The 27,978-nt window shown below is 36.1% G+C and overlaps 2 protein-coding genes across 2 annotated transcripts; one reads left to right on the forward strand and one right to left on the reverse strand.

Moving 5' to 3' along the window:
* Positions 1-879: 879 nt before the first annotated feature.
* Positions 880-16,723, forward strand: LOC145620441 (uncharacterized). The gene is made up of 18 exons (XM_081675118.1): positions 880-1,448; positions 2,994-3,381; positions 3,506-3,577; positions 3,676-3,789; positions 4,575-4,742; positions 5,527-6,099; positions 6,979-7,725; positions 8,615-8,872; positions 9,240-9,392; positions 10,213-10,390; positions 10,497-10,647; positions 10,933-11,290; positions 11,889-12,206; positions 12,792-13,569; positions 13,661-13,719; positions 13,813-14,256; positions 14,717-14,755; positions 16,252-16,723. The coding sequence occupies exons 1-18, from the start codon at positions 1,084-1,086 to the stop codon at positions 16,432-16,434; spliced, it is 5,346 nt and encodes a 1,781-aa protein (XP_081531244.1). The 5' UTR covers positions 880-1,083; the 3' UTR covers positions 16,435-16,723.
* A 632-nt stretch (positions 16,724-17,355) lies between these two features.
* Positions 17,356-27,048, reverse strand: LOC145620787 (sodium/proton antiporter 1-like). The gene is made up of 10 exons (XM_081675497.1): positions 26,657-27,048; positions 25,451-25,627; positions 25,214-25,342; positions 24,298-24,474; positions 20,534-20,640; positions 19,406-19,526; positions 18,929-18,990; positions 18,528-18,830; positions 17,942-18,236; positions 17,356-17,857 (listed from the first exon to the last, which is right to left on the reverse strand). The coding sequence occupies exons 1-10, from the start codon at positions 26,900-26,902 to the stop codon at positions 17,741-17,743; spliced, it is 1,734 nt and encodes a 577-aa protein (XP_081531623.1). The 5' UTR covers positions 26,903-27,048; the 3' UTR covers positions 17,356-17,740.
* Positions 27,049-27,978: the final 930 nt, after the last annotated feature.

The following is a 27,978-nucleotide window of genomic DNA, read 5'->3' on the forward strand; positions in this document are numbered from 1 at the left end:
CACCTGCTTCTCATCCTTTTTTATGTCTCAATCTAGCATTGACTAGAATATTTGGTTAACCATGAAAGAAATTGGAATTTGTGAAAAATGGATGTTGGTGACAATTTGGTAATAAAAAGCGAGGTGACAATTGTCACTGAGTCACAAATCTGGACTAAGCTTGCAAAATTCCTTGTGTATCTTCATGGTTTACACAAATTTTTCATTGTATACTTGCATTTGATTTTGTCAATTATGATTCCAATGAGCAGCTATAAATTTATGAAGTGTCAAGTTATAATGGAGTACGACATTAGCTAATACTCCATAATAACGTGTATTTGTTCATATGCATGTCAATTGATTAAAAACTTGAGTCCAAACTCTAAACTTGACACCTCTACTCGAATATGGACATATGGTTAGATTATATTCAACACAAGTATCCGAATTAATACTCCGTACACCATATGTTCATTCATCATATTTGCATGTCCTTTTTTTTTTTAACGCAAAAGTGGATCAATATATTTGCATGTCCCTTGTACTCTATATACACATGCACACACCCCTCCATTCGTGTCCCACCTATTCTTGTAGTTGACACGTTTATTTAGTCGTATTTGCCGATGCACAAATTCAACCATTAATATCTTTAATTACTGATGAAACAAAAATTATAAAAAAAATTGAATTTTGGAATATATATATATATATATATCGTGATGAATCTTACAAGATGCACATGACTATATATTTCATTACATTTAAAGCACAAAACAAAGTCAAAGAAAAGTGCGTGAATACTGAATAATGATAAAGTCGAAACGTGTCAACTATTAAACAAAGAGCGTAAAATAGTGTTTGCTGAAATTCTTTTCTCTGTCTTTTGCAGACCCCTCGAACCCTAGACCTTTCACCATCTCTCTCATCTTCCACCACTTCTCTGTCAAAATCACCAGAAAAAAACCCCAATTTCCCAACCGTTAACTCCAATTCCCGCCTTCCTTAACCCCCCAATTTCATCCCCAAACATTCAAATTCCTCCTTAAACCACCATCAATTCCATCTTCTGATGATGATCATCATCACCCACTGAAATCAATGGACACGATCATCCACGCTGCAATCGAGGAGATCTGCTCACAAGGTGTTAATGGCGTCTCACTCTCTCTCCTCTGGCCTCGCCTTCACTCTTCTCTCTCCTCTGCAGAAATCAACCTCTGCCCTGCTGTAAAGCGGGCCGTATGGTCGGGCCTTGTTGCTGTTCCGGGCCTCCAGTTTAGGGATGTTAATGGGTCGGAATTACCCGACCCGAAATCGAAGTCGGTTGAAGAGTGTGAGAGTTTGGAAGTGAAGGTGGTTGCTAATGAGCAGCTTCGACAATGCTTTGTTGGGTTGTATGATGTTAAAGCTTCCAATATTACTGCTCCTCAGCAACGGGTTCTTGAGCGTCTTGCTCTTGCAAGGTATTTTGTGGCAATTTGTTTTTTTTTTTTTTTTAAATTTATTTGTGATTTTGTTGTCAATTTTGGGTGGAATTGATTTTGGTTATCTGCTAGTATGATCAATGCTATTTGATTAATAAATGCGGGCAATAGGAATTTTAGTGGAATTGATTTTGGTATTGTTGGTTGATAAATTATGGGGTTTTCTGCTAATATGATTAATGTTATTTGATTGATTTATGTGGTCCTATGGGAATTTCTGGGGAATTTAAATCTGTAAGCATTGGCCCGAAAATGCAAGACTTGGAATCAAATTCTGTATATAGCACAATATAAAGCAAAAAATAAATGAAAACAAAAGCTTTGGAAAGCTGCAAACTTATGCTTTGATAAATCCTTTACTCTATTAGTTTGGAGAAGAATTTGATCCTACTATTGTAGGAATGTTACGATGTAATAGAAGCTGGATGCCTGGATGGGCAGGAAATAGACAGGAGATATCTTGGTGTATATGTTTTCTCGGGTGAGGTTGATCCGTCATGATAGTATGTACTGCCTATTGAAATAATTTGACATTATTAGTACATTTCACTACTCAAGTTATTAATGACAGTTGTCTTTTTAAAATGTTTTATTACTTCTCTATCTTGATACGAGATACAAAGTTGCTGCTTTTATCTTTTCCTCAAGAGCCTAAATTTATGAATAAATGGATAATACAAATTAGTAGTTTACCTAGTTTTTCTTTATTCTTGGTATAGCTGTAAAAGAGAGAAGAAAAGAGATGAGAAAAACCTGAAACTTTGATTACATTATTTAAGCTTATAATAGATGAAATTGTGGAGGTTAGGCAGTGGTACGACAGTGTTACTGGACTACGGGTAATAGAAGGGTAAGAGGTAATGAGCTTGGAGGGTCAAATTAGTTGTAGGAGCAACAATGCAAGATTGTTGTTGTCCTTTGTGAATTGTAGTGTACTTATTGATATTGATTTACATCAAAATTATTTATTAATTTTCAAATTGGTAACCAGTAGGCAGTAGCCAAGTAGTTTGAAAATATATGAGGTCTTGGGTTCTAATATTGATTACTCTTTAATATAAGGCAATTAAACATCTGAAAATAAATAGCAATCCATGGGCCATGTCAACATGTCATTGCCAAGGTTGAGGGTCCTTGCTGTAGTTTCATGAGAGCTTTGTGATAACAGCTCTTCATAAAACAGCTGTGATTATTATTGTCTTTAGATTAAATACTACCTTAAAGCTTTTAAACGACTTAATTTGATTCTCCTTTTATCATCATTTTGTCAATGTAGTTTGAAAGGGTCATGAATATGATCCTAGGGGCCCATTGTAGAGGCACAATTGGTGCCTTGGTGGTATAGTAGAATCAACTCTGCTAGAAATATTAAACTGTCTCTCATCTAGGAAACTTCTCTTGATCAAGATACAACTTTTGTCTGATTTCAGATTATTCCTTCATGTAGGCTTAAGTTTCTTACTCTACCCTTTTTTGAAGTCTCTTTGCCACTTATAATCACATTTATTGATTGCATTTATTCAGGGAAACTGGAGTGACACAAAATCAACTCTCTAAGGACCTTGGGATACCTGGAAACAATATGTTTTATGTGGTCAAGAGGCTTCAGTCCTGGGGTTTGATTGTTCGGCAAGAAATAATAGTGAGAACAAAAGAAACATCTAGTGACAAGGTGCCGAAGAATAGTCAACCTGTGTGTACCAAGCTGATCCACTTACATCGCTATGCGCTGCCTTTGAGCTCTCAGCAAAGACTTGAGATTACAAAAGAAAACAAGAATTTGGAAGAAAACCTTGGAGAAATTGTCAGTGGTGCCGACCTAGAAGAATGTGACCAAGATGATGTGCGTGTCAAGGATTTCTTGCCTGCAATCAAAGCTGTTTGTGATAGACTTGAGCAAGCCGAAGGCAAGGTCTGCTCTATTTGAATTTGTGAATCTGAATAATTTTTGTGAAGGCATCTTTGAATTATTGGTTACCTAGTATTATTGATTGCAACGGTAACCTTATTTTTCAATGGCACTTTTTTCCTTGAAGGTTCTCGTGGTCTCAGATATAAAACAGGAACTTGGTTATCGAGAAACGAAAGGACATAGAGCTTGGAGAAACGTAATATTTTCTTTATCTCATACCCATCGGTTATGTTATATGACCACTAATACACTCTCAGAAAATTGTCTGTCTGTCTTCATGATGTTGGTTTCCAGATTAGCAACAGGTTGAAGCAGGCTGGTCTTGTTGAAGTATTTGAGGCGAAAGTAGATAGCAAAGTAGAAACCCCTACGAAATCCAAAAAGGCCAGATCTAGAGGGCAAAACAAGGTATTACTGCTTCATAATGACCCTCATTGCTTGGGAGTTCAATATGGTCTTTTCGGTCTCTCATGAAATCTAAATATTATATTTTCTGTCATGATTGTACTAATGAGATCTGAATTGAAATATTCATCTCATGAAGCCAAAAGGATATAGAAATTGGAGAAATTACCCAAAAAAAAAAATGGAGAAAGTTTTAAGCTCACCAAATTTCTCATAGCATGTCCCCCTTTTTTAAACTATTCCATATTGACTTGTGACAATATTTATGTATCTTCCTTTGACCATATTTTTCTACAAATATATAACAAGTGATATTATATCCATCGTATACTGTTATTGAATTCATTTCAATGTTTGCTTTCTATTGTCCTACTATCAGGTTTTTATAATCGTACATATAGATATCTATACAGATATTGATGGTCAAAATTATGCATAGGCCAACGTGAAAAGTTTGGAACAAAACGGAGGTAGTAGTTACTAGGCTGGTATCCACAAAGATTAGGAGCAACTATTTTGAAATTTTGGGCTATTGAGTATATAAAACTTATCATTCATTCGACATTTCCTAGAGCCATTTGTCACTAACGTCATTTAAACTTTCTCTATGACTCTTTGGATATTCATGGGAACAATAAAAGCTTTAAATAATGCATGGGATGATTAATAAGAGAAGTATTCTTGATTTACTCATCCCAAGTCTTTAAATATGTTGTTATCAATAGTCAGTCTTGAGTTCCTCTTTTTTTTTTGTCCTATAATATCTCTTTTTTTCTGGTATTGGGCAGCCTGTCAGTTGTTTGCGATTGCTGAAGAGTTTTTCTCCAAAGTATTTTCAACAAAAGAATCGAGATGGCAAGTGTATTGCCTCAGAGCAGCTTGTGGAGCTTCCTTTTGAGCAACAAATATATGACATGATTGATATTGAAGGATCTAAGGGGCTGCTTGGAGTTGACGTATGTTCGTATCTTTCTTGATATTTTTTCAGACTAATGGCTGAGTATTGTGGAGTTCACATGTGATAACAGATTTGTGTCCGTGATTATTTTTGTTAGCTAATCGAAACCAGTTAGGATATATGTTACTACATTATATTATTTCACCGTGGAAGTGTACCTCTATCTGATTTATCAAGTGGAAGTGGCAGACTGGTAGTGAAATTAATGTTTATGAGAATGAGAATTGCGTATTGTGTGTTGGGAACATGCATATAGGTACTTTGGAATACTTTTGGCCTATATTAACATAATAAGGAAGCATATTGCGATCTCGTACGCATACTACATATTAGGTTACCCTTGTCATTAACAAGGACTTGTAATTCGATTTTTTATTTTTTTTAAATTTTTTTTTTTTTAAAGGTAGTATTTTGACTTAAATGTAAGGAAATAATTACTGGAAAGAAATGCTGTGTGTGTGTGTGTGTGTAATCTTATTTTAAATGAATGTATTCATGCACACCCCTAATTTCTCTTGGATGCTCTTTCTTTTTCTCACTTTACTCACCTTTTTTCAAACCCATTTAACTGATTATCTTGTTATGTCTTTTTATATATTGTACGGTTCCTTATGACGATTCATGTTAGACGACCCCAAATAATTTTGGGACTAAGGCTTTGTTGTTGTTGTAATTTATTTATGCACAATTGCATTTAAGTATATTTTACTTTTGTACTCTTCATGTGTTTGCGTGAATTAGCTTCTAAAGTTTCATTCACATCTAAAATCCTATATGAGCAGGTTTGCGGAAGGCTTGGTATCAGCACTAAAATGCTCGACAACCTGACCAATACAATGGTCTCTCGGTTTGGTTTGCATCAACTTTCCGAAAACCTTGAGAGAGGGTTAGCTTATCGGTTTTGGACAAAAGGAAATTTCTGTCCTGAATTACCTAATTCATCATTCAACAGATTACAAGATGGCTCTGATGGGCATCCTTTAGCTTTAGCACCTATTCAAGAGCCAACCCATGGTACAAGCTCCCAGAGAACCATTGCTGACATGGATTCCTTAAACTCACAAAAATGGCTAACTGGAGATAATATGGAGAAGATAGATACTGAGGAAGAACTTGAGCATGAATCTCAGCAGGTCAGAGGATCAGTCCAAATTGTTGCTTGTCCTGGAGGTTCACCAGGTTTAGTCCTTGATATGAGCAATATTGTTCCTGGTTCAGCTAGTAGAAATGAATGTAATGGTACAAATGAGGCGTTAGCAAATTCAGTATTAAAGCCATTTGATCTTCAAGAAGGCCAAAGATATCCATCATTAACTAATGCTCAGAGAGAGATACGTTTACTTGAAAGACTCGAGGTTTGTTTATAGTCTTTTCATTCTCTGTAGTCTGTACTTGTTTCTGGTCCTGGTTATAAATCTTGCAGTATCAGATAAGTTTATAGTCTAATAGGCAATAAAGAAAATATTGTTTGCTTTGTAGCAAGATGCTACTACTATATTATCTTACTGATCTATGAAAAGAAGGTATAGTAGGGGTTTTGTCTTGTTTTGCACATGTTCTGTGCAAAATTGCAGAAGCCCTACGAATTACTTGTGAAACCTGGGAAGGATGTCGATGAGGGTTGGCTGGTAGATAAAATATTTAGTTAGCTAGTGGTAGCTACTGGTAGGTTTTACAGGCCTATGCTAGAGGTTATGGAAAATGTCTACTCCCTCCGTTTCGTATTACAGGCCTTTCCTTTAACATCCATTTCATATAAATTGCAACACTTCTATGTTTGGAAGGGACCCACCATTATTTTTAATTTCTCTCTCCCACTAGCTCCACTTTCACAAATATTTTATTATTTCTCTTTCCTACCAACCCCACCCATACCACTTTTTTTATTATTTCTCTCTTACTAACAATACTTTATATTATATGCCTATAAGCCTAGTCTATAATTTTCTTAAACTTTGTGCCAACCCTACTGTTGCAATTAATATGAAACGGAGGGAGTAAAACATAACTCTGACCTATGATTCCTACTGCTGTATGTCTGTGAAGAATTTTACAGCCAATCCTATTGATCTTGATGAATTGCATTATTTTAGTAGTTTTTGTTGAATTAATAGACTGACATGATAGCAATAGCATGATCTTTGTATATATTCTTTGGCTTTGCTCTTCAGTTCTTTTGTATATACCTCAATTATGTACTTGCATTTTTGTCCAAAATTTCTTCACTTTTGCAGACTGAGAAAATCATTGTTAAACCTGAGCTGCAAAGGTGGCTTGAGAGTTTTGAGAAGGACAAGAAGACAAGAATGGACAGAAAGACCTTGACACATTGTCTGAATAAGCTTGAACGAGAAGGGAAGTGTAAACTCATGGTCTTTAGTATACCAGGTGTCTCAAATTGTGGACATCTCCGTCAAATACTCGTGGTTCTTCATCCTTCTGTCCAAGGTTCGGCTAGTGAGCTGTCAGACCAAGTGCATGATAGACTGAGATCGTTTGAGATGCAAACCCGTGGTGCCTTATCTCAGTCAAAGAAGGAACTTCCCATTCCTGTACTTCATGGCATTGAGAGAATTCAGATAAGTGCACACTCTGACACTCAAAGTGCTAAATCGGAAGTTATGCGTGCTAATGGATTTGTCTTGGCAAAAATGGTTCGAACGAAGCTCTTGCATCGTTTTTTATGGGATTATGTGAATAGTTCAGCTGCATGCAGTGAGGTGTCAACATCGACTAAAAGTGTAAATCCCACAAAAAACAGTTCCTGCCTATTGTTTGGTTTAGATGTTGCTATCAAAGCTATGCCTTTTGAACTGTTTTTGCAAGTTGTGGGCTCTCCTCTTAAATGGACTGATATGATTGAGAAGTGCAAGACTGGCCTTCTTCTGTCTGATCTTTCTGACGAAGAATTCAAGAGCATGATGGATACTCGAGCAACTGGAAGGCTATCGTGGCTTATTGATATCTTGCGCCGTCTCAAGGTATATACGGTGTTATTATTTTTTAACCTTGTTGCCTACTTCTCTTTGACTGTGATTTTTTTGACTTTCATCTTTTATATTTTGGATGTTAACTATTGATTCATGATGAAAATGAGTAAAGCTGTATATTTTTGAAAGTTAACATGTAAGCAGTTATGCACATTTTTTTGGCATCATTGACACCTTGAACTAATTTGGCCTCATTAGAGGTGAGTTTTTTCTTTTTCTTAAGGTAAGTGGTGGGCCCCACCTTCATTCTCCAAACTATCTATATTCTATATCAAAAGACCGTAATACCTTTTACAGAAGATATCATTCTTTAATAGGCATTCAAGTATCAGGCTACTTGTTTAATGCTGAATAATTACGAAGTTAATGTAAATTGTTTTTATTATTTTATGGACTTCAATGTCAGGAGTCAGCTAAATTGTTTAATGCAATTTTTGTTTTCTTTTTTCTTTTTTAACTGTTGAAGGAAGTTATATTTTCTTGTTATTGCAACTTTGTTTGTACTATATAACCCAGGTCAGACCATTTGTGTAAGGCTGAATTGATCTAATTTTTAATGTCCAAACATTATGACTTCCATGCGCACAAGACTATCCTGCTCTTAGCAGGGAATTAAGAAGTTTCATCAATATTAAGATGTTGTTTCAGATTTATTTCCATTGATGTCAAGTTTATCATGGACTAATCCTTGCAACCTGGGTCACCTTTTACTATATCTTGCATGTCCAATTATAGAGAAGTTTTATTCACCTTGTGAATTAATTAGGATTTGTCATTCCTTCAGTTTTGGTTTTGAATAGAAAGCTGAACCTTCTGGGTTTTGTAATATTTTTTGTCTTTATGTTCTCCTCATCTCTATCATTTTGAATTGATAATCTAGCTTATCCGGCTGGTAGCTGATGAAAGTCCCACGGATGCAACCAAGATCTCACACACTAAACTTACATATGCTTTAGAGCTGAAACCATACATTGAGGAACCGCTATCAATGGACCTGTTGCCTCGGGGCCCTAGGCACGACTTTGTGTTGTCCACTGGCGAAGCTGTTGAAAAATATTGGCAGACTTTAGAGTATTGCTATGCTGCTGCTGACACAAAAGCTGCTATACGTGCGTTCCCTGGATCTGTGGTTTTTGAGGTAATGATTAGACAATAATGTATCCATACAATTCACGTACTCTCTTTCAATTATATGACTGTCTGCCCTTGTATATATATGGCTTCACTTAAGCTTAGGTGTAGTATTTCCTTAAGAAAAAATAATCTTTAGCGTCACTCTTCATTTTAATCACTAAGTTTGAGGGTGATAGCCCTTGTAGATAGTTGATACATTTTTTTTTTTCCATTTTGTTGTTTGACTTGTGCATACCAACATACGTGTGTATGTACTTCTCTTTGTACAAAATTTGAAGAATTGTTACCCATTACCAGCTTGTCTTGCCCCCTGTTTCTTAGTCCTGTATTCTCAGCTTGTAATTGATAAATTCAATCATTTGAGTCTGCAGGTTTGTCTTTATCGGTCATGGACTACAGTCAGGGTGATGAAGGCAGAGCAACGTGCTGAGCTCCTCAAGCGCATTAAGGATCAGCAAAGTAAAAAACTCAGCTTTCAGGAGTGTAGAGAAATCGCCAAAGATCTCAATCTTTCTTTAGAGCAGGTGAAGGAGCCTTATAGGCTATAGCTCTTTATTGTCATGAAACTCTGTAGGCTTGAATTATACCACTCCTTACCTATCTCATTACCTTTATCTTATTTTTAAGCTTAATTATCTGAATGTTATTCACTGTTACGATGGGAAAACGAAGTTTATGAAAAGAGCTATCTATCAAATGATGAGAATAAAGATGATGCAGCTGTTGATTGTTTTAATGTTCTGAAAAGTCATTGAATGTAGTTTTGCAGATGGATGCGAAAAAGGCTTTTTTTTTTCTTTTCTTTTCCTCTTTATATTGACCAAGATCACAAAACATCAGTCTGCTCACGTCTCATGTGATCAAAACCTTTCTTATTAAAATTCATATTACCAAGAGGGATTAATGTTACCTCACTTGCCTGTAACCATGTTGATGTTCCTTACCGGTCAAACCACAGTTGCTAGTTCATGATGAATAATCAACCTCTTGATAAAATTTGGTCTTGCTATTGCTTTGATGTTCTTGTAATGGAAAAAGAATTGAAAATTGGTCTTCTTTCTCTCTATAGAAAGTAAGATATCCTCTTTGACCTGCTCTAACATATTTTTCTTACTAAAGTTGGTGTAGAAAACCTGCTAGGACAGTTATAGGGAAAGAGTGAGCAAATCTTACCAAAAGTCAACGGTAAAAGTGTCTTTGTAGACTGTTTTATAAAGTTGAACTAAGTTGGATGGAGCTGATGGAGTATCAATTATTGATCGAGTAAAGTGTTTTATTTGTTGCAATTAGTTTACACTGAGAGGTATATGCACCAAATCCTAAGATTCAGTAAATTGTTTGCAGGTGCTTCGTGTATATTATGATAATCGGCAACAGCGTCTTAACAGATTTCAGGGAGATTTCAATATTCAGGGCGTGGTTTCAGATGCTAGAAGTGATAGGCATCCTCAATCTCGGCGCAAAAGGAAAGTATCTGAAGAAGAAAGATCGACAAAGCGTGCGAAAGCCAATCATACAAGTGGTTTGTTGAAATTCAATTTTTGTTGTTTTTTACTAGATGTATTAGCCGAGCCTACTTGCCAGTGTACTAAAGCATGTTGTTTCTTTGATGGCATGCTGGATTCTAGAATCCCATGAAGATAGTGAAGAAGAGGAGTTGGAGGAGCCTGAAGTTGTTGAACATGAGGAGCAACAGGAGGCATTGATTGGGCAGTGTATCATGCCAATGTTGAAACCAACTCGTCAGCAAAAGTTCTCATGGACAGAAGAAGCAGACAGGTATGTCAAAAAAAATATATGAAGGGTCTAAAACTTGTAATTACCAGTCTGCCAATATAATTACTTTGGTTTGGAGCTTGGTGGCTAATATGAACAACAGAAGAGGGTTAGGAAATTGATGGCCTTTAGGTGATGGTTAATTTTTGGTATTTTTACGTCACTTCATCCTATAGACACAGGTTTTGAAGTTGAAATTTGTGTATATATGTCATTCATTTACAGGAGTATTAGTTTCATTAGTAGTCATGTTGCTTGATTGCCTTTTGTCTCTCCTATTGTTGTCAGGCATTTACTAATTCAGTATGCAAGACAAAGAGCAATTCAAGGTGCAAGGCGCGGCACAGATTGGGCTTCAATTAGCGATCTTCCTGCTCCTCCAAATACCTGTCGTAGAAGAGTTTCTGTTCTGAGAAGGGACAATAAATTTGCAGAATCTTTGATGAGGCTGTGTAAGTTGCTTACTCAGAGGTATGCTCAGCAGCTGGATCAAGAAAAAAATGAGTGTGGTCAAGAGTCCCATTCTCAGGGAAAACGCTGGGATGATTTTGATGATAGTACAATTAAGGTAGCCCTTAAGGAGGTTCTTGTACAAAAGCAGATGATGAAATTGGAATCCGCCAAGAGAAGTGAATCTGCATCTCAGGTATTTAATATTTATCAAGTTTTTAGCACAGATGCGTAAATAACCTCTATGCAATGAACTAATGAAGCAGCTTAAGACTACCCATTGCTCAAACTAACTCACTTTACTCTTTGTTGAATTTTTTTTACCAAACTGCTAAATGCTTCCCTTATTCCCTATCTAAATAGATCAATTGTCTATTCATTCAGCCTTTTGTGATTTTTCCAATTTTGAATATGCATTTATTCTCTCTCCATTCCATGTTATCAACCCTTTTTTAAAAAATTGTTTTTTAAAAATTTAATAATATTAATGCTATATAATTTTCTTCTTTAAAGTATCAATGAAATTCTTATAGTTTTTATTTATTTATTTATTTATTTATTTATTTATTTATTATATACCAATGCAATAATTTACACATCCATCATTCATATGCATAACCTTGAAAGACTTTTAATGTAGATTGTTCTTCCTTGACTTTGTGAATGTAACTCCTCAAGGTTGGGAGGCATTGTAACTTCATCAGCCAAAAATTTATCGACATGGAGTTATAATCTTTTAAAATAGTTTAAATCCTTATGCAATTTAGTGCTTATAAAGCTATCTGTGGTTGTAGGGAGCCCACAATGTTGTTGCAAGTAGTCCAGGTGAGTTTGACAATGACTCTGAAAAGCAACAGATAGGTTCCAGTCAAAGATCCAGACGCCACCGCCTTCCTCAGAAGTTTGTCATGCATTTGAAGGAGGGGGTTAGCATAACCAAACGAATGAACCAATCATTGGCTGTTTCTTGTGCTGTTGAGCTTTTTAAGCTGGTCTTCTTGACCAACTCAAAAGCAGCTGAAATGCCAAATTTGCTAGCGGAAACGTTATGTTGCTATTCGGAGCATGATCTTTTCTCAGCTTTTGACTACCTCAGGCAGAAAAAAATTCTGGTATGGCTTTTTAATTTATGGACCCCACTTATGGGATTAAGGCTTTGATTGATTGATTGCATTTTAATTTATGCTCTCTGCTCTCAACTGCTTTCTGTCTTCTAGTAAGTGTTATGGTAGTATTGTACATTTTTTTTTTTTTTTTTTTTTGAAGAATGGTAGTATTGTACATTGTACATGATTAGAAATGCATTGGCTCAGACAATATGCTTCGAGTTTCTAATGCTTAGCCTAATAATTTTTATTGTCAAATCTGGAAGTTTGATTTTCACCTTGGCGTCTGGGCGGTATGTTTCGTTTCTCCCAGTTTCAGAATTTGTGAAAAAATGTTGCAGGCTTGGTAGCTTGCAAAGCTGCTTATTAATTAAGCACCAAGTCAAATTAACTCACATGAGGGATGAGGTGCTAAGAGTAAAACTAGGGCCATGCCGGCCATCTTCCCCTACCCTAAATCCAAAAGAAGAAAGAAGGATCATGCTTTGGTTATGCTTATGCTCATGTTATGGAAACTACTGCTACTTTATTGTTGTTATCATTTTATGAATCAAGATTGCCTTTTTTGGGGGCTAACGTAATGTGTAACAGGTAGGAAGTGGTCCCAGTCAACCATTTGTCCTGTCTCAAAATTTCTTGAGGAGCCTTTCATTGTCTCAATTTCCAGCAAATACGGGGAAGCGAGCTTCTAAGTTAGTAAAATGGATAAGTGAAAAGGAGAAGAAGTTGATGGAAGGAATGGTGGATTTACCTTCAGATCTGCAGTGTGGAGATGTTTTCCATTTGTTTGCTTTAATATCTTCTGGAGAGCTGTCCATTATGCCGGTTCTACCTCTTGAAGGTGTTGGGGAGGCTGAGGACTCAAGAAGTACAAAGCGTAAATACGATGACCATGAATTTGAGGACAGTGGTGTTAGCAAGAAACATAAATGTAACTCTTTGCAAGAAAGTGAGATCTTTTCCCGCCGAGAGAAAGGCTTCCCTGGTATAAAAGTTTCTGTAAGTCGAGCAACAATTTTGAGGTCCAGTACTGTTGAATTTTTCAAAAATGAAGGTAATGCAATGCTGTTCAGTGAAAATGATCAGTTTTACTCGACTTTGGGTCAGAAAGTCAGCTGCACATTATCCTCCATTGAGAGTGTGAAAGAATCCCCTGATTTTGGCAGTATTATTCCAGCTACTATTATTTCTGGTAATTCATTATGGGAAGTTATGACAAATTTCACTATTCAAGGTCTGTCCAAACATAGTGGACAAGAATATGCTCAATTGCATCCAGAGCTTTTCAAAATTGCGCACACAAATATTCAGAAAGCTGGTGATCAGGGCTTAACCATGTCAAAGGTTTCTGAGTGCTTGGGAATTCAAGGTATTATTTTTCGGAGTTGGGTGTATTTTTTTTTACTTTCTTACTCTAAAGATCATAGTCATCATACTGATTATTTGGTTTCTCTTACTAGGTACAATTCTGGCTGAACATGTTGTTGATGTGCTTCAACTGTTTGGCCTTGTATTGAAGGTTGGTGTTATTTCTGATTTCAGGATGGTGATTCTGATACTTCTCAACGATTTTAATATTTAAAGTGAGCTGATAATATTTCCTGTGATTTAGGTCAATGGTTACAATTCTGTTCATGTAGTTGATGGTCAATATCTCACCAAGTACTTTCTGGCCTCAAAGACAACTTTTTCTCAAGGTCCTGGAATGGCTTCATCTTCAGTTCCTCAGAGAGATGAGACACATACAGTTGAAGGGACTGCAGATTGTGAAGATAAAGTGAATTACTCAGATGATTGTGAAGTGCATAGTCGTAATTCAGCTGAAGAGGTCTCACCACTCTTTAATGTAGTTCAGGCTCACAAAAAGCTTGAAGGAAGCAGCTCTAGAACATCCACTGAAGATAGGGAAAATATCCAAAACTTTGACAAATCAACTGCTGCTTTTCGGCCAATTTTGCCTTGGATCAACGGGGATGGAACTATTAATAGGATTGTCTACAGGGGGCTTACACGTCGTATACTTGGTATTGTGACTCAAAATCCTGCCATACTAGAGGTAATATTACTTTATCCACTATTTTGTATGAGGGGCCGTTCCTCCTGAAAGTAACTCTGCTGTTGTACTGTTAAGGTCAAAATTGCATGAATTCTGGAATCTGGACTTCTCCAGATCCTGTTAAAGGCAGAAGTGATATACATGTTTTTTTTTTAGGGGGAGGGGGGCTGTTGATTAATCTTTCAACGAGTTCTAAATGGGGGGTGGTATTGTGGGAGGGGAGGTGTTGGGGAAATGGTATTGTGGCTTTCCAATATTAGTAGAATTTTCTTATGCTTTACAATAATAAATTAGACTGGTTTTCTGTTTATGTTTTTGAATAGTCCAATTTAAACTTTACAGAGTCCTTTTCTCGTTGATCTTTGTATGGTCCTTCTTTTCTTGTTGATTTTTGTATGGTCGTGGTTTTCTACTATTATTTTTTTTGTCCCCTCTGCTGATCGTTGTATGATTCTGACAGGCTGGTATTCTCAGTCAAATGGAAGTATTAAATCCACAGGTATCCTTTTCTTGTTTGATTTGTCTGTTTAAACAAGATATTAACCTTAAAGTTTTATGCTGCTTAACATATCATCAATTTTCTCTAAGTAATTTTTTAACTGACTTCCTTAATTGTCCTTAACCTAAAGATTTTTCTTTTTCATTTAATTGCATGCTGCTATGAAATTATGCAGTGAGACATGGAGTTGTTGCAAGAGTATAAACAAAGATTCAGTGCCTGAGTTCTGCCTGTTCAGCACTTAAAATTGAATAAATAATTATAAAGATCAGTTTTGTCTTATACTTCATGCCAATTAAGATGGAAGATTGGAAGCTCAGTTTAAATATGAACTGTTAATAGACAGCTATAGATAACAAGTATTTAACAATATGATAATAAATAAAATCCATTGAATATTGCAAAATTCTGGAAGCAAGGTTGATATTGAATATTAAACAATCCCCCCCACCCCCATTTATTGCATGTCGATACATAATATGCCTTGCGCCCTACTCTTTATGCTACTATCATTATATTTTCTTAACTGGTAAAAATCAATGGAGCCAAAATTTTCACTTTTTAATTTCTGGCTTTGGGCTATAATGGACTACTCCGTGTATTAGAGTGGGTCTTAAAAATGTTTTTGCATCTTCTTCATGAATCATGATGAAGTATTTAAGGGTTGATGCGTTTTGTATATCTAATACTCCAACTCTACAACTACATGGATGTTATAGTTAAGAAGACAGATCTATGATACACGAGTATGCATGTTCTGATTCTAACTACTTGTCAATTGAAAGGCCGCCTACAGGACTAAATCTTAAGCTCTTATTATTTGCTGTCTCCCAAGTCCTAATCTTTTAATTTATCGTTAAAACTTATTTGCATATTCATGGATTTTCAGAGTGAAGATTTGTCTGAATGGTCACTGTATTGTCCAAAGTTAAGTTAATCGCAGCATCTTAAAATGTCATGTGTTAAATAGCTAAATTCTATGTAATGCTGCCAATTGAAAGAGGTTGAAATTATGAATCAAGACATAAAATTTGTTTTTTTATTGAATTGTTTTAGTTGATCAGCTGACAACATGATGTTGGCAGTTGGTATATGCCTCTTCCTAGAGGAAAACATTTTGAATAAGGAACTCTGCTTGAGTCTTTGAATGTAAATTGTCTCATAAATTAGTTATGCTAGAAGATGTGGAGATTTAGTGGTGTGATTATAGTTAGATCACAGGTAAAACTTAGAGCTTGGGAGGCACCTTACCTAGATTATTCATGGCAATAAAATCTTTAGCGGTAAATGTGGTCATGAAGACATGGAGAATATGACTTGACACTGCAGTAGAGAGAATGTTTTTGTTAATTTGGTCTTATATGGGGCAGATGAAAATATTTTTACTACTAAGCCACAAAGTTTTGGTTTCCTGCTTGATTCATTATGAGTTTACCTTTTCTTTCTTCGTTATATCAAAGCTGCATTTGTTTATGCTTTGTTTACACTTTCTTCAGAGTTGCCGAAAGCTGTTGGAATTGATGGTTTTGGATAAACACCTCATTGTGCGGAAGATGACTCAAAGAATTTCTTCAACACCCCCTGCCTTGCTGGAGAGTCTCAGTGGCAGCCACTCTAGACCTAAGTTTGTTTGTCGACAGCATTACTTTGCAAATCCAATGAGTACTTCACTGCTATGATTTTAGGATCCTTACAGTTGCTTAAGAGGCATACCATGTATTCATATGCTGTACAAGAGCTCTTGCTCAGCAGTCTTTTTCTTTTGGCATAGAGGCTTCTCATAGTTGAGCCCCTGGCGCAAACAATGTGTACAGTTTCTGTCAATATATGGTTCTACTGTAGCAACTTAGATTATTATTAATGCTAAGGGCTTGAACTAGTGGTTAAGATTGATAGCATGTGTACGAATGTTACAGGTTTAAATTCCCCATCTCTATTTGTAATTTGTATTGCCGCCCATTTGGATAAAAGAAAAAAAAAATTGTGAGAAACTTTACTTGTAAAAATCAGTTTTGTGAAAACAAAAAAATGTTGTTGGTAAACTAAGGAGTATTTGTAGTATTTTTTTTTATTTTTTTTGAAAGTTTTTGATAACTATCTTATAAAACATAAATTGTTGTTGGTAAACTAAAGTCCCGTTCTCTTCACCTTATTTTTGCTGAACTGAAATTATTTTTACTGAACTGAAATTATTTTTACTGAACTCTAATTAATTTTACGAATTCCATATTATATTTCTTCTTTGAAGTTACCGATTTTTACTAAACTTAAATTATTTTTACTGCACTGAAATTATTTTTGCTTAACTGAACTTGTTTTTACTAAACTGAAATTATTTTTATTTAATATTATTTTTTTAAGGTGAAGAGAACAGAGCCTAAGGGGTATTTACTTTCTAGCATTGCTTTTTAAAAAAAAAAAAAAAAAAAAAATTTGCCACTCTTTTCTTTCTTTTTCCCTTATGATTTCCCACAATTTCCTTCCCAAAACAAGAATATATACTCAACTGTGAACTCAGTTATTCAACCGTAATCAAGTATTATACTCAACTGTGAACTCAGTTATTCAACTGTAATCAAGTATTAACTTGTAAAGGATAATTACTGAACAACTCAAACGATATTAGTTTCATTGGCCATACAACACGTAAAATCATCAGAATGATTGTTTTTTCTTATTAAGATTATTGTTTCCAAAGCATAATAACATCCTTCAGCTGTGCTAGCTTTATTTCCTATCAACCTAACTAATCTCTTGACGTATTTGGGAAGCTTCCCGTAATTCTCATTCATCTGATCCCCAGTCTACTTAACAAAAGAATTACATACATGAAGTGAAAATGTTGCCTGGAAACAGAATCAACATTATCTATGCCTCTGCTTTTTCACAATTGCTTTGAACCTCAGCACTAGTGGTTCCAGACTGTGTCTACCTCGAGTTCTTGCTTCAAGCAAATCAAAGTTTCCTGGCTTCTAAGGAAGAAATTCATCCAGACAGGAATGGGACATGAGCGAGTGTAGTAGGCAGGGAGATATCAAGGTTATGTATAGCCAAATAAGCTGCAACTCCAGCAGCATACCCAGCAAAAGCAAAACCACTCACCTACACAAAAAAGACTTGTGTGATGAGCTCAATTAAAAGGATTAAAACTGATGAAATGATATGTCATCATGATGAATGTATTACCTTCCTGAAGTACCAAAAAAAATCAACCTTCTCCATGCCCATATAGGCAACTCCGGCTGCAGATCCTATAATCAACATGGAGCCTCCAGTACCAGCACAATATGCAATTAGTTGCCAGAATTCAGAGTCTTGAGGAAATGAAGTTACATCATACATTCCCATTGTTGCTGCAACAAGAGGAACATTATCTATAATCGCTGAAACCACCCCTACAGCGCTAGCAATGAGTTCAACATTTGGTATATGAGCATCAAGGTAATTTGCCAGTTCCCGAAGGATTCCTGCTGCTTCCAAGCTACAGCCATAAAAATTGAAAAGAGATCAGAATGTTAATGAAAATGTGAAAGTTTTAGTCCACTGTAATCCGTTGATATATGCAAGTGCAAATTTATTCATTAATTATCACGAATATGAGCACCTCATTTAACCAACCCCCTCGGCCCAACCCAAACAAAAACAAAGTATGCAATGCAGTTAAGCCACAAGTAAGACTAAACAGCTCAAACACCCAAAAGAAACAAAAGAATAAACACAAATTAACCAGAGATGCAAGATTGTAAACACTGCTAAATGGGTTTGAAATTACCTTGCAACAGACAAAAGAATCCCTAAGAAGAAAAGAGCCCCTTGAGTATCGATTCGAGACAAAGCTTGAGGTACTTTCAGTCTCTGCCTTTCAGATTCACCATAGTGAATGGCATCAGTTAATAGCCAAAGAACACCAAGTCCTAAAAGCATGCCCATGTACGGAGGCAGACCAGTAAGGGATTTGAACACGGGAACAAAGACCAAAGCACCAATACCTACTGCAAAAACAAGCTGCCCTCGAGGTGCCATCTGCTCAGATGCCAAGACACCAGAAGATTCTGTTGCCTTTCCATTAGCTTCACTGTGATGGGGAAAAAAGAGACTGGTATAGCTTCATCCAAAAAGAATCATTTTTCTCCAGCTGACAGAATATACTGCACTTATTAGTAAGATACATACCTTGTAAGTGACATAAGGGCCAATGGGACAGCCAAAGAAACAGCAGAAGGTATAAACAAGGCCTACAAATCCCACAGAAATGTCAAGATTAGGAAGCTATAATGAAATTAGAAGCAGTTGTCAAGAATCTCAACTTATGACAGCCAGATATGCTAAGCCAGTATTTTCAACTTGTGAAACGTAATTCTAGACCTCGATTGAATGTTGCAGAATGTACAGACTACGGACAGTGGCCACCAGGCACCAGGCCCACCACAACAATAAAACTCCCTAGTGACATCATCCTAACCCTGATTAACTAATCATGGATAGGTAAAATAATTCGTCACATGTATTACTTCTATTATTGTATGAGAATTTCCAATCCTCCCCATACGCTCAAATCTTAATAAAAATTTTGGGAGAAATGGAAAACCTATCAAGCTATCACAAACCATTACTATTTTAGGAAATCTGACTTCATAAACCACGACAAACCTTCATTGTGGGCAGTGTGGATATCTGACCATGAATCCAAAGCATGGTAGTTGTGACATCACCAATGGGAGTCCAAGCACCCCCAGCATTTGCAGCTATGACAACAACACCCCCAAGAATCCTGCCAGGGATAATAATAAGTAAAATCTTATACTCTCATGAGTACAATAAGGGAATAATGGGATGTACAGGGGCACAAGCTGTTTGAAGAATGCAGACAAATCTGGCAGCAAGTGTTATAGGTACATTTTTAAAATGGGTCTTATCCCCTTCCTAAACACAGACAACACACAAAAGGGATACCATTAGTGGGTCTTTTTTGAGAATTAAGAATAGTAATTGAAATGAAGCTACATTGAACAGGAACCAACTTTTCATCTGACTGACAGCTATTAGTTTGTCCATGTAAAATTGTAATATGTCGGCAACGTCGCAGTTTTCTCTTGCACAGCTCAGGCCCCAATTAGAAATGTCTAGGAGTAAAAGCCCCTGCGTTGCAAAATAAGTGGATAACCTCCACTATCACAAAACATCTTCCCCACCCTCCCTGGAAAATTAGTCTCTTGAATATTGCTTCCCATTTAATTGGGTTCTAGTAATTGACATTCATTAGTAACCGGCTTCCAGAGATTGTCATTCATGAGAACTGGCCTTTATGGATTGACATTCATAGGCTTCTTATCGGTTAACTTTCTGAGATATTATATATGTAATTTTCTTGGGAGAATAATAACCCTCACCATATCCCAAACAAGCAACAAAAGTAAGAATGAAAAAAATGATTCCCACTAGGGAAGGCCTATATGGCAATCATCCACTTTTAAATATTTCCAACTTCTGTGGTACTTGTAAATTAACAAGAATTCTGCATCAGCATATTATGTGTTTGTTTGTAGCTAGTACATTTCATGTTTCATTTGCACAAACATACAGGTATGAAATCCAGTATTTTCTTTTACTCCAGCAGATTTTAAGGGCCAACAACTGCATGACTTTGTAACATTAAGCAAATTTGTGCCCATTATTTTATTTTATTTTAATGTAGTGGCTCAGAATTAAAATTCAATATTAATTTTAATATTATCTTATTTTAAGCTAGGAGACCTCAAAAAAAGTTAAGGAACTTACTTGCGGTACTCAGATGGGGGAACTAGTTTCCTCAGCAAAGAAACCATGACTATTGTAGATGTTAGGTTGTCAAGGATTGAACTCAAAAAAAAGGTTACAAAACCAACCTGCAGTATGATTAGAATACAGAATATCATATCACAACTTAACAACTTGTAAAGTTAAGCTAGCAAGAATGTACAATAGATTCAATACAAATAAAAAAATTACACACATATAGTCGTATGTCTATGATTTACGAGAGATTTATGATGCTTAAAAAATACATAATTATAACCTTTACGTTTATTTTAATTATCTGTTCGACCCACAAATTGTAGATATCTAGTTTTTAAGAACTTTGAAAACGATGAGCGGGTGTAAGAAAAAGTAAGAAAGAGCGTAAAAATGGATGAGAGTGAGACATTTTTTCTCTAAGCAAGAAGTAACTTATATTAATGCATCAAAATCAAGAAACATCCATATCTACAAGGGTGCTAAGAGATAATATTAATTTTAATATAATCTTATTTTAAGCTAGGAGATGAGTGTGAGACTAAGTAGAAAATGTGTAAAAAGGTGGATGGATGTAATAAGAATGTGAATGGTTAGAGAGAGTGTGGAAAAGTGTACATATTGTGGGATATGAGGGGTAAAATGGTGGAAATCCGCAAATAAATGGAATGCAATTAAGAAAAGTGAGGAGAGCAAAAAAATAAATAAATAAATAAAAATTAACAAATTAAAACAACATAACCAGAAAGTGAATAGAACAAAAAAAAAAAAAAAAAACGGAGGTATTATACAATAGCCTTCCCCGAAGCCCCAACCTAACCTCAACCCAAACAGGGATTGCGGCCTCACCCTAACCCAACCTGCAAGTAGATGTTCAAATTAGGTGCAGCCATGAATGCTTTGTTAGTCCAATGAAGTGAACACTTTCATTTTCCTTAGATTTTGGAAATAGAATGTGTAATCAGCCTTTCACTGCTAGATTCGATGATCATTGATTTTTTTGACGGAATGGCTAACATGTTGAGCAACAAATCTCTAAGTAAGCAATAAACGTGAGCTATTTATGTTATTCAAACATCTTTCCAAAGCACTTATGGAGACATGCAATACAAGAATCTCTAATTGTTAGTATGAACCTATACTATACTAACCCCTACTATCCCCCCCCCCCTCTAACCCCTACTATCCTAACCCATACTATAAGAACAAGGCATACTTGGAGATATTTTTGTCATTTAAGGGTATGTCAACTTTACCTTAAGACGTGATGATTAAGAATGAATGAGATGGTTACGGGCACTTTTTATGACTCCCAGTGCCATATGGGGACCCATGGAAGTACGTGGATAGAAAATCTCACTAGGTGAAAAAATGATATACGAAAGCCAAATATGAAGACTATAATACATGAAATCGGAGGAATTTAGGAGATGTCAGAATCCGGTGTCAAAAATTCACGGAACACTACGAGATGCATCCCAAGGTCATATAATATTGTTTTGACCCATATATAACCATTATTCGGCTACGTAAAGGCCTCGTGAAAGATTATAGCCAATACAAGAGGTGTGTACGAAAACGGGTAGATTGAAAGCTTAAAGGCAAATTGGGTGATTCCACCCACCTAATTGGACTCTCTGAGGGTATTAGGGTCCATGGTAAACAACTCGACAATTTTTATTTCCGAGTCCAAATATTTAATTTTGGGAATTTTTGACTTTTTTTTGCCCGAAAATAAAAATTGTCGAGATGCTTACCTTGAACCCTAATACACCCCGGGAATCCACTTGGGTAGGTAAAACCATTCAATATGCCTTTAAACAATCAATTTACCCGTTTACAACTTGCATTAATTTCATAAACTCAAGCCTACCACGGACATTTATGACAACATACAATGGTCATATATGGTTCCAAACGGCATTATATGACCCCGAGATGTATCCCCTAGAATCTCAAGAATTTTCGACACAGAGTCCCGAAACCTCCAAAATTGCTCAAAAAGCATGGATAATAGCCTTTAATTTTGGAAATTTTTAACTTCTTTTGGCCCGGAAATAAAAATTGCCGAGATGTTTACCATGGACCCTAATACCCTCCGGGGGTCCAATTAGGTGGGTGGAACCATCCAATTTGCCTTTAAGCATCCAATTTACCCGTTTTCGTACACACCTCTTGTATTGGCTATAAGCTTTTACGGGGCCTCTACGTAGCCGAATAATGGTCATATATGGCTCGAAACAATATTATATGACCCCGGGATGCATCCCGTAGTATTCCGTGAATTTCCGACAATGGGTCTCCGATTTCATGTATTATAGCCATCATATTTGGCTTCCTTATATCATCTTTTTACCCAACAAGATTATCTATCCAGGAAATTCCATGGGTTTCCAAAGGGCCCTGGAAGTCATAAATAGTGCCCGGAACCATCTCATTCATACTTAATCATCATGTCTCAAGGCAAAGTTCACATACCCTTAAATGACAAAAATATCTTAACGTATGCCTTGTCCTTGGGTGCACATGTCTTGTGCACATGCCACACGCCCCCTTGCACCATCCGACATCCCTACTATATCTATATGAACCCCTACTATCCCTTAATAATCCCTACTATCATAGCCCCTACTATATCTATATGAACATATACTATTCTAACCCCTACGACCCTAAACCATAGTATTTAACCTTATTATATCAACATGAACCCCGACTATATAACCCCTACTATCTCTACTTCAACCCCTACTATCCTAACCTATCATCTATGGACCTCTACTTCAACCCCTACTACCCTAACTCCTACTATCTAACCTCTACTATATCTATATGAACCCCTACTATCCTAACCCCTACTACCCTAAACTCTATTACATGAACCCCTACTATACTAACCCTACTACCGAATCCATATTATACTAAGTTACTAACCCCTACTACCCTAACCTTTACTATCTAACTCTTGCTATAACTATATGAACCCCTATTATATTAAACTATTGTCTAACCCCTAGTATATTTATATGAACCCTTACTATCTAACCCCTATTATCCCTATTATATCTAACCCCTACTATATGAACCCCACTATCCGATACTCCCCCCTTCTTCAGTTTTTGAGGATAGTATAGTATGGGTTTTCAAGGGTTAGAAGTAGGGGTTATATAGTAGGGGGTTATGGGTAGAGATACTAGGGGTTAGGGTAGTAAAGGTTGAGGTAGGGATAGCAGGGGTTAGTTTGGTATGGGTTCATATAGATATAGGCAAGGTTAAATAGTAGGGGTAAGGATAGTAGTGGTTAGGATAACAAGGGATTATATATATATATATATATATAGTAGAGGTTAGATAGTATGGGTTAGGATAGTAGGGGTTAGATAGTAGGTGTTCATATAGATATAATAGGGGTTAGTATAGTAGGGGTTCATGTAGTAGGGGTTAGGGTAGTAGGGGTTCATAAAGATATAGTAGGTGTTAGATAGTAGGGATTCATTGCAAAGAATATCCGGATGCTAGTAAGGTTGTAAGTATACGGAGGAAAACAGAAGACAAGAAACCAAAAAAAAAAATGCTTCAGCTAATTATTAACAAATACTTCATAGTAAAGTAAAGACCATAGCTTTATTCCGGGAATCGCAAAGAAAGATATCTTAAAGATAGCTGCTAAATCCACTGTTGATTGCACTGTATATTGCTGAACATGAAACTTTCCCTTCATCAAATGCATTGGATTTGAACATTCGTAACTAATCAAACAAAGCACTTACCACCCATAAGAGGGTGCGCGGTTTACGCGTTGTAATATTCTCAGTGACAAGCTTAAATCCTTGATGAGCATCAACTATTTCGACAATTGTCATCGCACCTAACAGAAAGAAAACGATTTGACTGACTTCAGCAGTGGCATGCTCAAGCTCTGACAAAGCAACCTCAGTAGATGGAGCCTACAAAATATTTAGATACAAATTAATGACATGTTACGAAATGACTGACTAATATGCAAAAGATATGGGGGACTGATAACCTTTATTGATCTTAGTATTGGTATAGTTACGTAGTTATTGCTTATTATATCAGATATGTAGTGCTACAAACTCACACCAGATATGACGAGTATGAAATGCACAGCTTTTTGCTTCTCATTCATGGGGAGCACTGCACTAGAGTCAATAAATTGTAACTGCTATTCTGCTAGCTCCACTTATTCAAGCTGCAGATTACTCCTTGCTATAAAACTCTAATTGCTTTAGCTACTTCCATAAGAAAATAGAGAACAAGTAAATTTGGTGCTGTAAACATTTTCTCTGTACGCAACTAGCATATCAGCACGTCTAGAGCATTTAACTTTGCAACTAGCAAACTAACATTTTAAGGAGAGCATGTTAAGCATTTAAATTTTTACCATCTACTTCCTTTGTTCCCCAAATATTGCAATATGGGGATGGGACACGAATTTTAAGAAGAGGAGAGAGATAGAGAGGAGTAAAGATAGGGACCCAAGTGATGAGGGGGGAGAGAGAGAGAGAGAGAGAGAGAGAGAGAGAGAGAGAGAGAGAGAGAGAGAGAGAGAGAGAGAGAGAGAGAGAGAGAGAGAACACGTGCAAATAAGGAAATGTTGCAATGTTTGTGGAAAAAAGGAAGTATTACACTGCCAGAAAATTCCGCAAGTAAAGAAAAACTTACCCCTATGCTTCTTACAGCCCACAAGCTTACTGCCATGATTAAACCTACTCCACTTTTATTAAAAGCCAGAGATTCCTCAAATATGATCCCTGCATATCCTATTCCAAATAGCAATGTCATAGCAAGATCCTGCGTCACAAGATTATATAAATAAACTTCTATCAGCTTGTCTACTTCAGGTCTAAAGCAATATGGATAAGCAAAGACTGCAATAGTGCAATCAAACATAAAATTAACCTGATTAGCAGCAACCCATGAATGATTTATGGCTACAGCACCAGTCAAAGCAGCAGCAAAAATAGCAAGAGCTTTCAGCAAATCAGTCTTTGGCTGATAACTGGCTTCGAAATCTTGGGAACTTGTTTCATCAACTGAGCATATTGGATCACATTCTCCTGATGAATTTATTAGCTCCTGAGAATGCACTAATAAGGTAAATGCACAACTCAGAAGTAGTCACGTCAATAAATTATAATACACAAGACTATTAATGAAATAGTGATCAATTACATGAATATTAAGGTCCAACCAACTATGCTACATTGCTAAATGCACGCAGCTCAGGAATCCAACTTCCATACACGTCAAACATCGTGTTTCTGGTGGTCTGACCTACATAAGAAGCATCTGTTTCCCTATGCCACGATGTCCAGTATTCAACACAGGTAGAGTGAGTTGAACAATACATGAAACATACTTACATAGATATGCAGTGGACTACAGCAAAACTATGTTCCTTGGACAAGAGTAGTCACACATCCAAATATCATAGTGTCAAACTTAGCTATATCAGCGTATTAAAGTTCTAATGTAAAGTGTCTAGTGTTTATCGTTTATGTAAGAATGTCGATCATCAAACATGGGTACTTAGATGAAAAGAAGGTTTCAAGTAACATAGCAGCAAAATACAAATACAGAGTGTACAATTTTGCATAACTCCATTTACAATATCCAACCTCATCCAATTCAACTTCTAAGTCTGCAGTTTACAACCCGATTTTCGGATATCCATAACAATTAATGCACAAATTCAGTAATTCAATATGATATTGTCATCCAACAGTAAAAATACCCAAGCAACTTCCAATTATCCCAAAAACATGTCAGCAAGAAAGAACCTCACCACAAAATAAATAAATAAATAAACTCATCAGGATCAAGCTCAAATACTCAAAATTAGAATTCAAGACGACAACAATGAATTTATTTTCCAATATAATCCAATAGCGTTGAACTGTAAAACTGTCAAAACAAGATCAATTCCGCAATTTTTAATTACAAACAATTAATCCCACACAATTACATACTCCGTATTTTTCCCAAGTCAACACAAAAACAACCCTACTAATTCATCAATTGATTGCAAGAAATCAACAATTACATTATTAAATATGATAATAAAATTGAAAAAAAAAAAAAAAAAAAAATTAAGAGTGAGAGGACCTTAAGTTGTGGCGGAGGTGATGAACTTCTGGCCTTATCTTCAGCTCTGACAATAACACCTTCCCTAAAGTTCCTACATTTTCTGCCAAAAAAGCTCGAACTCAAGCTCGCCGGAGAATGAGCAATCGCCGGCGAGGTTCGCCGGAGAAGTACCGGCGAAGGGAAGGGTGATGGTAGAAATGGGCGTTTAAGTGATGGAAGTGAAGTCGACAAGTAGTGGGCTGGCGAGGAGAGAGATGACGCCATTAGAGAGATAGAGAGCAGTGAGAGTAGAGTGAGCAAGAATGGAAGTTATGATCATGGAATTTTATGAATTTATGGATAATGCAATTTCCCTATTCCCTTTTCTCTCGTATTGTGTTTAAAGACGTACACATTTGAAACAAGTCTATGTTAATTAGGGGCTCAAATTAGCCCGGAAATGGAATTAAGTCTTTGAGTTTTGGACCATTTTCAACACGCTTTGAAACGGAAAGAAAACATGTTGAGGTGCTTCCGCTAGACTTCACGACATCACATGAATCCATTTTGGTGGTTGAAATGTCCACTTTGTCTTTAAACAGTCAATTTATCCGTTGATTGTTTACACTCGTTTTATTTACTCAAGGCCACCACATGACTTGATATGAGTATATGACCGACTAGTTGTTATTTATGGTTCAAAACAATATTATATGACTTCGATATGAATACCCTAAAATTACGAGATTTTTGACACCAAGTCCCATTAATTGAAAATTTTCTCCAAAACGTGAATTATACCCTTCAATTTTGGACAAATTCAAATTTTTACCGAATCTGGAAATGAAGAGTTCGAGGTGATTCTTATGGACCCCAAAAACACCTGGGAGGTCCTTTGAATGGTTAGAATCGTCCACTTTGTCTTTAAACAATCAAAATAATTATTTTTGTATACACCTCCTTTTGTTGGCTATACGAGCAAGTCATCACGGATGTATATGTGACCAACTAATGTTCTTATATGGTTTAAACTATAACCTCGAAATGTGTTTTTAGGGGATATATATTTTTTTTAAAGGCTGTTTTTAGGAATTAGTATAATATAGGGGATAATGGGATATTAAGGGTCTGTTCATATTTACTAAACTGAGCTGAAATGAATTGAACTGAATTGAGCTGAATTGAATATGGTAGAAGGAAATTAGGAGCTGAACTGAACAAAACTTGTTGGAGCTAAACTGAACGGAAATTAAGCTGAAGTGAACAGACCCTAATTTGTCTTAACTTTTTTTTATTTTTATTGACAAGATTATTTGTCTTAACTTGATGATAGTCTTTCTTTATTAAAATGAAAATAAAAA

Source organism: Chenopodium album, chromosome 27 (assembly GCF_948465745.1).
Source record: "Chenopodium album chromosome 27, dcCheAlbu1.1, whole genome shotgun sequence".
Taxonomy (NCBI): Eukaryota; Viridiplantae; Streptophyta; class Magnoliopsida; order Caryophyllales; family Amaranthaceae; genus Chenopodium; species Chenopodium album.

Coding starts and splice junctions, on each gene's coding strand:
- LOC145620441 (XM_081675118.1), top strand. CDS start 1,084: ATGGACACGATCATCCACGCTGCAATCGAGGAGATCTGCTCACAAGGT. Junction 9,393..10,212: donor TCAATCTTTCTTTAGAGCAG/GTGAAGGAGCCT, acceptor AATTGTTTGCAG/GTGCTTCGTGTATATTATGA. Junction 10,391..10,496: donor GAAAGCCAATCATACAAGTG/GTTTGTTGAAAT, acceptor GCTGGATTCTAG/AATCCCATGAAGATAGTGAA.
- LOC145620787 (XM_081675497.1), bottom strand. CDS start 26,902: ATGGCGTCATCTCTCTCCTCGCCAGCCCACTACTTGTCGACTTCACTT. Junction 25,343..25,450: donor CATGGGTTGCTGCTAATCAG/GTTAATTTTATG, acceptor CTTGTGACGCAG/GATCTTGCTATGACATTGCT. Junction 17,858..17,941: donor TTTTTTGGTACTTCAGGAAG/GTAATACATTCA, acceptor TTTTTTGTGTAG/GTGAGTGGTTTTGCTTTTGC.